The sequence below is a fragment of the Acinonyx jubatus genome, chromosome E2 (genome assembly GCF_027475565.1).
Source record: "Acinonyx jubatus isolate Ajub_Pintada_27869175 chromosome E2, VMU_Ajub_asm_v1.0, whole genome shotgun sequence".
Lineage (NCBI taxonomy): Eukaryota > Metazoa > Chordata > Mammalia > Carnivora > Felidae > Acinonyx > Acinonyx jubatus.
In genome coordinates, this window is record NC_069396.1 from 50,380,126 (window position 1) to 50,393,257 (window position 13,132).

At 55.6% G+C, this 13,132-nt stretch overlaps 1 protein-coding gene and 1 long non-coding RNA gene across 2 annotated transcripts in view; one reads left to right on the forward strand and one right to left on the reverse strand.

The window, feature by feature from the left end:
- The first annotated feature begins 828 nt into the window (after positions 1-828).
- Positions 829-11,241, forward strand: LOC113593425 (uncharacterized). The gene is made up of 4 exons (XR_003413587.2): positions 829-2,009; positions 2,888-2,955; positions 4,012-4,115; positions 10,489-11,241. It is a non-coding gene; the product is annotated as an uncharacterized LOC113593425 (long non-coding RNA).
- A 127-nt stretch (positions 11,242-11,368) lies between these two features.
- NOVA2 (NOVA alternative splicing regulator 2) overlaps positions 11,369-13,132 on the reverse strand; it is a 28,721-nt gene continuing 26,957 nt past the window's right edge. Inside the window, exon 6 of the mRNA XM_027037850.2 lies at positions 11,369-12,793. Coding sequence (XP_026893651.2) covers positions 11,711-12,793 — 1,083 coding nt within the window. The 3' untranslated portion in view covers positions 11,369-11,710. The remainder of the gene's footprint in view (positions 12,794-13,132) is intronic.

Here is a 13,132-nt window from a genome sequence, read left to right on the forward strand (position 1 = left end):
AATTTCTAATCTTAATTGGAACCAAACTCCCGCGCTAAGAGTTTCATGTAAGTTGGAGTCATCCCTGACTTTTGTTTCTCTTTCACTCCCCACACCCAGTCCGCCAGTCAATGCTAACAGTGCTCCCTTCATGTTCTGTCAGTGTTTGACTACTCCTTTCTGCCTCCACAGTCACCATCTGGTTCAGTCACCATCATCTTCTTCCTGGATTACTTCAGTCACCCTCTCCCTAGGCTCCTTGTTTACTCTCTAGCCCCCCCCCCCCCAAAGGGATCTTGTTAAAACCTGAGTCGGCTCACATCTGTCTGCTCAGAAACCTCCCATGGCTTTTATCTCACTAGGAGGAAAAGTAGAAGTCCTACACTAGCCCCCAAGATCCTAAATAATATGGCCCCTTTTCTCTCTTTTCTGACCCCATTTCCTCCCACCCTTTCCTTGTTCACTCTGTTCCAGACACCCTGGCCTCCTTGCTATTCCACACATACTCCAGGGACATCCCACCCTAGGCCCTTTGCACTTGCTGTTTTCTCTGACTGGAATGCTCTTTCCCCAGGTACCCACATGCCCACCGCCACGTCTTTCGGGTATGTACTCACATGTCATATTTCCAGTAAAGTCTCACCATTCACCTTATTGAAATTGCAATGCCTCTTTCTCCCAGAATTCTCAGTTTCCCTTCTCGGCTTCATTTTTCTTTATGATGTGTATTATCACCTAGTGTACTGGGTGATTTACTTATTTATCTTGTTTATTGTCCATCTCTCCCCACCCCCCGCCCCCCATAATGTATAAGGTCCCCAGGATAGGAAGAATTGTCTCTTTTTGTTACTCAATGTCTAGAACAGTGCCTGGCATATAGTAGACACTTAATACCTTTTGAATGACCATGTGCTTCCTGAGAAAGATGCAGCTCCATTTCCCGGTGGTTCTGGGATGGCTGGGTCAGAGAAAGAATAGTGCAGATGGGAGCAGGTGGCCGTGGCCACAGCTGCCAGGAGTGTTCAATTATATCTGGCCAACAGAGGGTCTAGCTCTGTCCCCAAACCTCTGTGGCCACTTCAGCCCTGGCCAGGAACTCACCCAACTTGTGGTTCACGTTGCCCACCTGCAGGGAGAGCAGCTGAGTAAGGTCAGAGCCTGGGTTCTCTTCCTAGCTTGTTCCTGGAACCAGGGACATCCATATATTCCCTGCTTTAGAACGCTCAGCTTCCAGTCCAGCTGAGAATGGGGTGAGGGCCAGGAGGGAGACTCTGCTCAGCACTGGAGCTGGAACTGGGGATAAAGGTGGGGATGAGGCAGGAACGCAGTGGGGCTTGGCACGGCCAGTGGCGAAGAAAGAAGACAGAGAAGGCCATAGAGGTGGAAGGACTGAAATAACGACTGGACGGTGAAAAAGAGGCAAAAAAGAGAAAAATAGAGACAAACTGAAAGACGGAAGGTGGGAAACACATGCACATAGAAAGAGAGGTGGACAGAGAAAGAGGGCGTGCGGTAATGGGGAGAAAACGGGTCCCTCCAACATCTCTTCCGCGTAGCGTCTGTCCCAGTCTTCGGCAGCGCTTTCCTGCGACCGCAGACTGGCAAGCCAAAAAAAACTACACTTCCCAGAATACCTTGTGGTTGGCCGTTCCGGAAGTAGGTTTAGGGTCCACCAATCAGATGCCTCCGCGGGAAGCTTGAATTTCTAACTAAAGTCTGCGGGGAGGGAGGTAGCCGCGAGGCCGCCGCCCCTGCCTCCACCGGTTCCCAGGGCTGGTGCCCTTGCGGAGCCCAGCGGCTGGCTTCCTGATCTTGCAGGAGGACCAGCAGTTCCTGGGCGGCTATTTCTGGAGGGTAGATTTGGAAGTGCCTTGAAGGCTCAGCCTGGAGAGTTTCTTCATACAGGCTCTGTGTCCCCTAATAAGTTTACACTGGCCGGAGTGGATTCTGTTCGCTGCCACTCAGCGATAATGGGTACACAGGGAGAAGGAGATGCGGAGGCGGGCGGAAACAGAAAGTGATTCAGAGAGGTACGCAGAGATCCCACCCCCCCCACCCCCCGACCCCCCCCCAGCGGAAGCGAGCAGAGAGGCAGAGCCCTGGAGGGATACAAGGAGATGAAATTAAAAAAAAAAAAAAAAAAAAAAAAAGAGGTGGGGGGGAGAAAAAGAGCAATGGAAGGAGGCAGATGTGATGAGACAGACACCCAGAGAGGTACTGAAGGTAAACTGAGGCAGAGAGAGAGACAGAGGCAAGGGCAAGGGGGCCAGAAACCATGTGGCCGAGCTCTCTCCAGAATGCTGCAATGGGGCGTTTTGGTGGAGAGGACACTTTAGAAAGACTAAGTCACGGTTGGGGATAGGAGGATGGAGGGGACCCTGGGGAGGTCTGTACTTGCCAGACTCCCCAAGGCCTGGCCTGCTGATGGAGAGTTTTTCCAGTAGACTGTCTCTTCCCCCTCCCAGCCCCAAGCTTCAACAGCCCTGACTGAGGAAAACAGTAGTGTCTCTGAATGCACTCCCCACCTGCCTGTCACTTGCCCCGAAGCCCACTTAACTTGGGGAAGGGTGACCTGGTGGGTCAATCACCTTTGATGTCTGAGGCAGATGCCTGAGGGTAGAGCAAGACTGAAGGGGGAAGAGGAATGGAGGGAACAGAGAGACTGTCTGCAGGAGAGGGAAACGGAGTGGAAAAGAGAGGGGTCTGAGAGGCAGAGAGCTGGGGAGACTGACGCAGAGAAGAGGGAGCCCCAGGGGCAGAGAGAAGGGGACCCGGGGAGAGAGAGGGGCGCTGAGCCAAGCACACTGGCTTTAGGATTCCAGAAAGTGGACCCAGACGACCTGACTCCTCTGACTAGTTGTCCTGGCGTCACTGATGCCCCTCAGATCTCTGTTCTCTTCCTTTTAAGGTTGCCGGATAAAATCCAGGATGCCCAGCTACCTTTGGATTTTAGATAAGCAACAGCTAATATTTAGTGTAAGTATAGCTCCAACATTGCACGGGACATATTTATCCTTAAGGAAATTTTTTTTTTAATCTGAAATTCAAAGGTCACCGGACATACTGTATTTTTATATGCTACATCTGGCAACCGTATCCCCATCCCTGTCTTGTTTCTGTCTCTTGTCTGTTTCGTGTTTCTGCTTGTCTTTCCCTCTGTGCCGGTCCACCTCTACCTTCTCTGTTCTCTCCAAATGACCTTGCTCTGATGTGCTCTCTCAGAGCCACTCCGGAGACCCTCATCCCCGGACCCAGGCCCCGCTCTTCCCTCCTTCCTCCCCTCCCAGCCCTGCCTCAGGGGCCATCTCCCTCCTCCAGGCAACTCCTTCTTTTTTCTTCATCTGTCTTCTCATTGAGGCCACCCTGCACCCCTAAAATCCGCCCCCCCCTCCAGAAGAGAAGGTTTGGAGGCTTTGAGGGAGTCAGGAATCCCCCATTACTCACCTACATCCTGACCTCGTCTCCTCTCCTTTCCACCTCCTGGGTCAGAGAGGTCAGAGAGATTCCCAAAGTCACACAGCAGACTAGAGACCACACTCCACCCTCTCCCTCAAATCCCTTCGAAGTTCCCAGCTTCCTGGTGGAAAAGTCCTCGACTTTTCCAGAAAATGGCCTGGCTAGGCAATATTTCTGAATACCAGGCAATACTTGTGGGCTACAGACCAGGACCAGACGTGCCTGTGGGGCCAGGAATGGTAGACTTTTGAGCATCGACTGTGTGCTAAGAGGTGCGGATGTGGCTTTCGGGCTGGCAACACGAGAACAGTGACCTGTCAGGGCCATTGCCATGTCCCTAGGCCTGAGAACATAGCAGGTGCTCAATAAATGTCTGCGGAACAAATGAATGAACGGATGGTTGACTGAATGAATGAAAAAAAAAAAAACAAAACAAACCACACTCCGAGCAGCTGAGGACTCTTCTCCACGTCTGCTACTTGCTTTCTCACTTTGTCCTAGCCTCAGTTTCCTTCCTCCTACCCCCCTCTCTCGGTTTCTGTTCTTCCCTAGAATCCTTTTATTGTTATTTTTCAGTTGGAGGGGTCTCTACAAGTGACCACTGTGTGCTGAGCATCTCTTCTGTGTCAGGTACTGATGGGGTGATGCGCTCGTGGAATCCTTCTGGAATATTCCAGAAGGTAAGTACACCTTTGTAGGGTATTTTCCATACGTGGAGACTGAGACCCAGAGAGAGGAAGCGAGGTGCCCCGGTCACACCGGAACCAGCCCGTCTGGCCTCACCCTAAACCTGTCTCTCCAACTCCAATGCCATTCTTCCTCGTGCTCGGGACATCATCACCTGCCCAGCCATCTCTGACACCTCCAAAATGTAAGGGGCTTGGTATTAAACGTTTACCACAGGGGTTGCAAACTCAAATGTGTCCAGGGGCCAGGCAGGTGACAAAAACAGAGTGTAGGGTGGGGGAGGGGCTGATGCTGCCTGCCCTGGATGAGGGGTAGTGACTGGACCACTCCAGCCAATTCTGGCCACATGGCTATCACCAGAGATGGTGCATCTGATGCCTCAGGAGGGTCCTGCAACCCACATTTTCGGAAGTCTCCCAAGGTTTAAATGCTGGCACCAAATTCACACAAACTGCTGTTTGGGCCCAACGAGATTGCGTGTGCACCAGATAGGCCTGCTGGCGGATGGTTTGCAACCTCTGAATTGGTTTTAGTCCCGAATGCCAGGTTCTGTGCTAAGGAAGAATCTCCAGATTTTCCAGGAGAATCTATGCTCCATGAAGGCAGAGCTATCTGGGTCTGTTTTGTTAACCGCTTTATCTCCAGCACCCAGAATGGTGCCTTATAGATTGTACGTGCTCAGTATTTTTTTTTTTTTTTAAGCGGATGGTGTATTGAATCCTAGTATCGACCGTAGAAATAACATTAAAAACGTCTCCGTTTCGTACATAGGGAGATGGAGGTTCTGAGGGGCAAGGGCCCAGGGTTACATAGCAGCACTGGGATCTGAATCCAGATCTTACCTGACTCCAAAACCGTAACCCCAGGCTATCCTGACTCTGCTCGGGGCTGTGCGTTTGCAATGCTGTGCGTGTGGACTTGGGTCCAGGAGCGTCTTTGCGCGGCTGTCGTGCTGAGTATATGTGGTGCAGGTAGTGGCGTCGACCCTCCTGATTGGACACTGAGCCCCCCCCCCCAACCTAAACCTGGATGCTGGCTCCCCTCTGACACATTTGCTCTGGGTGCTGGCCCAGTCCAGAGAGAATAATCCACCCCTCCCCTCTTTCCCCCTCCTGAGCCCATCCTCAGGGGTCCCCCCCCCCCCTCCCCTGGATACCCAGAGCCCTCAAGGGAAAGGGGGAAAGAATTTAGGATGAGGGTGGAGGTGTGGGGAGGAGGGAGAGGGAAGGGGATGGGTTAAGAAGGAGTGTGTGATGTCAAGCAAAAAAGACAACATTAGACACAGATGCTGAGATGGCGTTTATCGCGGCAAAAAAATGTGAAGTCGCCGAGGGAGGGGGGGAGGGGTGTGGTGGGGGCCGGGGTGGGGGCCATGGAAGCTAATACATGGTGCACTAGGTCACACGACGGACACTGGGGGTGGTGGGTGGGGGGGTGGGCGTGGCCCAGGCATGGCAATGTGGGGAGGGGGAGGGGAGAGGGCAGTGGGCCCCAGCCAGGAGCTTCTGGAGGTGGTGGGGGGGTGGGGGGGTGGGGGGGAGGTGGGGAGGTGGGCGGCTTCTCTGGTCGCAAAGGATGGAAGGAATCAGTTAGAGGGGGTTGAATGGAGGCACTGGAGGCATGGCCACATGGCGGATGGTCTGGGCCCAAGACATGGAACGTGGGAATGTGGGACAGCAGGCAGCGGGCCAGCTCTGGGCTTGGGCCTTTAATGTAAGGATTGGGGATACCCAAGGGACCTCACAGGTCCTCCAATCCCCCCATTGTCCAAGAGCGAGAACAGGCATGGGAGAAGCTAGCTTAAGGTCCCCAGTAAGGATTTAGCGGTCTGTTCTCCGTAGACAGTCATCCCCTCGCCTCCACTCTCTTACACTGTCTGTCCCAAACAGAGAAAGGGGCAAAGAGAGATGCTAACTCCACCATTATCTCACTGAGGCTCCCCAGGGAACCTGGAGGACCAACCCATTTCATAGATGGGGACAACCGAGACATCCCGTCAGACTACACCTTTGCCACGCCTCTCCCACCTCCCCGTGGAGGGGATCGGTGCACCGCATTCCTCTGGGAGTAATACTGATATCTTGAAATCCTCGGCACTGGGGGCAGGTGAGAGGACCCACCTTGGGATTCTCCCAAATGTAACCGGAATGTGGGCCATGCCTCCAGGGGCCTGAGATGTCAACACAAAGAAAAAAAATGACTCCCCACGTCCCCTGGCTCAAACCCAGTACAAAAGTGACTATTTACAATGAAGGGGTGGGGAGTGTGGGGGGAGGGCACAGATAAGACTGGGGCCGGAGTCAGAGCTCCGCTTGCAGGAGGCCACGCCCCTGGCCCCGCCTTTGAAAGGGACAAAGCCAAACAGCAGAGATATTTATAAAGGGTCACTCTCCCCAGGGCGGGGAGGACCCTAAGGTGACGGATGGGGTAGGCCATGGGATGGGGTGCGGGTGGGGAGGCATGGGCGGTGGGAGGAGATGGAGGAAAGGTAGCTGCTGCCCCTCGCCTCCCCCCTCCCCCTCGCCGGACACACAGTTTTCCGTGGGATGAACACAGAAAGGGTTAATCAAAAAGAGTTCGATGAGCGAGTCTGACGGTCGAGTGGGGCGGGCTGGAGCAATGAGGCCGCAGGTCCCGGTGGCCGGTGGTGATGGAGTCACTTAGAATATGAGAGGTTGGTGGTTTTGGGGGGGTGGGGTAGGGAGGAGGAAAGGTGTGCGGGAGGGGGATTAGGCGGTCCCCCCCACTTATCTCTGAGAGACAAGAATGTCCTGGACTGGCTGAGAAGGGGTTAAAAAACAGCAACCCCCCCCTCCCCACCCCCACAGAGACGTTCCCCATCTCCCTCCCTGCCACCCAGCAATCCCCAACGCGACTGGCAGGGGCCACTGAGACGGACCTGACACACACCAGCCGCGGCGCCACCGAGAGAAGCCCCTCCACCACGGCGTCCAGACAGCTGACTGCAGTGTAGAGGGATCAGATAGCAGGGCTGGGTGTCGCGACTCCACGAGAGCCGTAAACTTGTGTCCCCGGCCCTCGGTGCCCCAACTTGGGCATCGCGATCCCGTCCTCCCCATCGTGACATCCGGTTCAGGCTTTCGCGATAGCCGGCCTCGGAGTTTCAAAGTCGGCGCGGGGCAGGGGCGTGGCCAACAGCGAAGGCCTGCCTGGCTGTCGCGAGAGGTGGGCACCCAATCAGCAGCCTGGACACCCCCATAGCCAGCCTCGTCGCCGCTCTTAGTTAATACTTTTTCCACCGCTCCGCGTACCACGACCTCGAGTCCTGGTCTTGCCACAGCGACCATCAATGCAGGGGAATCCCCTCACTTTCCAAACGGTAGGCCACCAATCAGAAACGAAGTAAGGAGGGTGGGGGATGGAGAAGTAGGCAAGAGAAACGGAAAGAGGGGAGAGTGCGGGACTTGGGGGCTAAGAAGGGGAGAAGAAATGCCACTCCGAAAAGTGGTGCCATGTTCTTCCAAGTCTAGGTCCCCAACGGTCTCTAAGTCTGACTCTTACCAAACTCCGCTTGGGATACCCATAATTCCCACCTACAAGTCCGGGGCAGGCTAGGGCAGATAAAGGTGGCACACGATCTTCACCTTCTGATCCCCTAATAATTATTGCAGTGAAGCCTCCTTGCCCATGCAGAGATGGTTGGGACAGGGCAGAAGAAGGTGGCTGGGGCAGGTTGGCTCAGAGGCCCCTGAGACGGGGGATGAAGGAGGTGAATTTGGCACATTGAACCCCTTCTCGTTAAGTGCTTTGAGGTCCTTCTCTGGAATCCAGCTGGTACCCGTCCCTCGAGGCCAACAGAAGAGGGGTTGAGCTTGTCCCCTCCTCCCCAATTTCTACAGAATTGCCTGAAGGAGGCAAAGTGGGGTTCTCCCCGGCTGGTGGAATTTGGGGGATCCAAAAGGTTAGGGGTTAGCTGAGAGGGAGTTGTTTTTTTTTTTTTCTTTTCTTTTTTTTTTTTTTTCTTACAAAGATTCTAAGAAAAACTCAGGGTGGGAGGGGTGAGGAAGGGGGACCCAATTTAGCTAAGTGTCCACAGACTTTTTCAATGCTTCTTAGGGGCCTCCTCAAAGTGAGATGGCTCCATTTCTCTCCTCTCTATCTGAGGTTCCCTCCCCCCAGAGCGGCTCAGTTCTAAGGAAGTTTGGCACTTTTTTTTTTTTTTTTTAATTGCTGGGGGAATGGGGGAGGGGAGAGATTTGAGAGGGTTGAGAAGAGGGCAAAAGACAGATTTAGACAAAGATAGAGACAGGACAGGTAATGATGGGAGCCACAAGGAGAAAAAGGTAGAAAGCTATAGGGAGCCCAAGAAAGAGAGAGGGAAGTTCTGGGGGAAGATGTTGGGAGCTGGAGGGCGAATGGGGAGTTACAGGGAGACAGTTTAATGCAGCAAACACTTATTAAGCACCTACTGGGTGCTGAAGAGCAGGGTGCAAGGAGGCCACTCAGAGTCTCTGAGATCTGATTGGCTGACAGGGAAGAGGAGGAAAAAAAAGAGGCGGTGGGTTTTTCAATGATCCCCATCCCTGACCCCACATCTGTGTCCCCTCTGGACACACTGCAGCACGAAAGATTGAGGTCAGAATGCAAAGAGACTTTCAAGGGTTGGGGAGGATGGTGGAGGGGGTTTCCTAGGGTAAAAATGGAGAAAGGTGTGTGGCTCTCCACTCACCAATCTGGTGAGTGAACTAGCTCACTGAGCTAGCAAACTACCTTTCAGATACCCCTGGCTGGTGGGGTAGGGGGGTCCCCGAGAAATGTGAATAGGGAGAGGGTTGTCACACACATACCCCAGGGGAACATTTTTCGGGAGGCCCAGCCTCCAGAGACGTGTCTGTGTGACAGGACTACTGGGTCCTGCTGATTGGGACCCGGACCCCCTTGAAAGGGGCTATAGAAAGCATCTGACAAACCAGGGCAGCTGAGGATGCAAATGATATGCAAATTAGCGCTTTCAAATCCCACCTCCCCACTCCCAGACCGTGTTTTACCTCTCCCTGGCTCCTTCCCCTCCTCATGGGGGCCTGGGGGGCCGTAGGGGGATATTCCAGCTAGACACTGCAATACCCACTATGGGTGGAGATAGTGCGAAATACTGTAGGGTCTTTTGAGAGGTGGAGGGGAGCAATGGCCCACAGGGCCACCTCCACCTCCAACCCCAAGAGCCCCCCCCCCCGCCCCCTGCAGAAGATATGTACAAAGTTACATCAAGAATTGTTTTGGCACTGGAATCTCCATCTGGGTTCAGTCTGGAGACTAGGGATGGGGGCAGCAGCGATGGGAGGTGGGGGATGGGGAAATGGGGCCTGCCCCCCACCCTGGAGATGAAGAGGGCATGGAAAAAAGTCACCCTAGTGCCCAAGCTACAGCCTCCCATTAGGTGGAAGGGGCGGGGTGGGAAATTCAGTGCAAGGTACCTTGAAGGCTATTGCTTTCTAGGGATTTTCACATTTTGATTTGGGGGTGGCTCTCTAGCGAGGGGCAGGGGTCTCCCAGGCTTTAGGGGTGGGAATTGTCTCTGGCTTTTCTTCTCTCGTGTGGGAGAGAGACGAGGAGGCCTGATTCCCCCAAAGCCATGGGACAGAGAAGGGTCTGGAAGACCTAGGAGGGGAACAAATGGGGGAGAGGATGGGCATGGGTGCCCCTCCCCCAGAGATGCTGATGATGGAACCAGGGCACTGGGGGCCCTGCTTTGGGTTGGAGGGAGCGGAGGTGGTCTCCAAGGGAAAGGGGGAGATGGGCGAGGGTAGAGGTGGGTCTCAGCTATTCTAAGTCCATAGCGTTGTCAGGCCCTGAAATCTCAGCCCGCCAACAAGGCCTTAGAGCAGACCACAGCCGCAGTGCTCAGGGAAGCCACTCCCAAACCATCTCTCAGGGCTGCCTGGCTTGACAGGCTCCATCAGAAAGAACATTCTAGCGCCTCAGGGCCCGTGGTGAGAGAGCACCAAGACACTCGGATCCCTCCGATACTACTAAAGCACTCCAGCTTGCTGGAAACCACAAGCCAATCTAAACTCTTAGACCACACGGAGCATTCCAGCTCAAGGGACCCTGCCATGGCTCACTGAACTCTACACTGGGGTCATGATGGCCCGACAGAGCCACCACACGTTTGGCTCACCAGACTCAATGGAACAAAGCCACGCGGACACGAGCATGCACACAAGAGGCGGGGTGGGAATGGGGGTCTTTAACAGCAGTTTTCACCAGCTCCATCTCCCACCCCTCGCTGCCAGGTGGGTTCACAGACTTGGCGTGTTCGGATAGAGGTGACCCTGACAATACTGGGTCTTTTTCCTTAGAGTCCTCCAGATAAGATCCAAGTCCCACCCCTCATTCTCCTCCTAGGAAGACCCCCGGGCCACGACCCACCAAAGAGGGGTGCGAGTGGAGAAGGAGTGTCAGTGACTGGCCATGGCCCAGTACAGGAAGTGCATGCTCCATCCCAGTGACGTCACGGGAAATACCCTGGAGATCCCACAGGAAGTACTTGCCCCCACGATATCCCTGAAGTAGCCTTCAAGGAAGGCTCACTGAGACATCATAGGAAGTACCTGTCTCTTCTATCATCACAGGAAGTGACCTCTGGGGAACTTCTTCCTGTGACATCATAAGGAGTGCCAGAAGCACCCCAGAAAGTACTTGACTCAGTGACATCCCAACAGAGACCTTCATTCCCATCACTCTAAGTAAAACCACCGAAGATGCCACCGGAAGTTGTTCCAGCCCGTCGCAAGAGTCATGCCCACAGGACTGGACCAATCCCAGAGCCGGCCTCATTCCCAGCAGGCACTGCACACCGCTCCCCCACCATAACAACCTGACAACAGAACAGTGAACAGTCCCACCTAGAAGGGGCAATTCCAAGAGGGGTAGAGCGCTGAGAAGATCTGGGAACTCTGGGGTCCCTGCTCCGAATACCCCATTTCAGCTCAGATTCCTCGGCTACCTCTACTCCCATCCCTTCCTTCAGATCTGGAACCGAAAGCAGGAGAGGTGGGGTGTTGTTTTGGGGAGGCCCCTCATTCTAGGTGGCCCAGAGGCTCCCTCCCCTCCTCCCATATGGAAACAAAAACTTCTAAAGGTGAGGGGGGGGGGGTGGAAATCCTTACCAAAAAACCAAACCAAAACAAACCGAAACAAACAAACAAAAAAAAAACAAAACAAAAAAGAAGTAGAAGAAAAGGAAAATAAAAAGAAAAAAAAAAGGAGGGAAAGAAAGAGAAAATAACGCTTTGTTTTCTATTAAAATCAACAAAATGCAATATATACAGATATCACACAGACCTGGGCCGTGGGAGAGGAGGGTCAGGCCCAGTCAAGCATAGGGAGGGAAGGAGGGGTCAGTTCAGGGCTGGGGAGGGAGCTTCTGGGCCCCATCCCCAGCCAGCACTCAATCCTGCCTATGACTACCAGAAGGGGGGGTGCAGTCAGGCCTACCCCAGCCCCATCCCACGAGGAGCAGGACTACACCGAGCTGAGGTCAGGAGTTGGGGGTGTGGGGGAGGGGGAGGAGAAGGAAGAGGAGGAGAAGGGACAGGAAGGAGGGTGGGAGCAGACACCACAGGCCTCATCCCACTTTCTGGGGGTTTGAGGCCCTCACTCCCTGCTCGTAGGTGACCCGCTGGCTGATGAGGTATTGAGCGGCTTGCGTGGCCGCAGGGCTGCCCGTGATGGTGACCCGCCGGTTCCGCGTGCCTGGCAGGAACTCCCCCTTCTTGGAGATCTGGATGCGGGCGCCCGTCAGCTCCTGGTACTCCACCAACGTCTTGCCCCCTTTGCCCAGGATGGCCCCCACCAGGTTCTCAGGCACCGCAATCTCCACCAGCTCCTTGGCACTCTCGGCCGCCAACTTCTCGGCCGTCAGGAAGCCCCCGGCGGCCCCTGCCGCAGCTGCGGCGGCCACCAGCGGGCCGCCCCCGCCGCCCGCCCCGCCGCCCGCCCCGGCCCCGAGGTAGCCGTTGGCGGCTGCGGCCAAGGCGAAGGACCCCAGGGCTCCGGGGGGCGGGGGTGGAGGCGGGGCGGCCCCTCCGGCCGGCCCGGCCCCGGCCTCCCCCGCGTAGGACGCCAGGAGGTTGGCCGCGGCGGCGGCGGCGGGGTTGGCACCGGCGGCCACGGCGGCCAGGACCCCGGAGGCTGCGGCCGAGTTGAGGCCCAGGCCGAGGGAGTTGGTGTTGTAGCCGTAACTGGCCAGCGTGTTTAGCGCCGTGCTGATGGCCAGCAGGTCGGTGCCTGAGAAGGCGGGCAGGGCGGCCGGAAAGGCGCCCACGCCCGCCAGCCCCGCGGGGCCCAGCAGGCCGGAGGCGGCGGCGGCCGAGGCGGCGGCGGCGGCGGGCAGCACATCAGCGGGGCTGGCGTACGGTGAGCCGGTGGGGTTGGAGTTGGCCACGGGGCCAGCCACGTTGGCGTAGCTGATGTTGAGGCAGCTGCTGCTCTGGGGGTCTTCCTGTACCTTCTGTACGATGGCGCTCACGGCCTTGTGCACCTGCTCCGGTTCGCCGCTGACTGTCACCACGCGCTCCTGAAGGTTGATGCCCTCTGGCTTCTGGGACAGCTGCACCCAGGCACCCGACTGTTCCATCACGGCTTTCACTGTCGCGCCCCCCTTGCCGATGATCAGGCCCGCGGTGCTGTTGGGGACGATCAGCTTGGCCTGCGTGTGGAGGGAGAGGGAGGGTCTTTAGGATGGTGGGTGGAGACTGAACAGTAAATCAGTCTGGGGCTGGCCGTCTTAAGTCATTCTCGCCCCCTGCTCTCAAGTGCCCCAAACCAGGCCCGGTGTGCTCCTTGAAATGCACCCCAGGGTCCTATGGGTTGTTAAAAAGTGAAATGCTTCCATCTAGGTTGGTTAAAAAAATACATACATAAAAAGAGCCAATACTCCAAGTCCCCTCAGTAGGCGCTCAGCCACCCTGTCCCATGCCTCTGGGGCCCCTGGGACCTCTCTTCCATCCCGCACCTTAAAGGCCTAATGGCTGACCCAGTGGGCCCC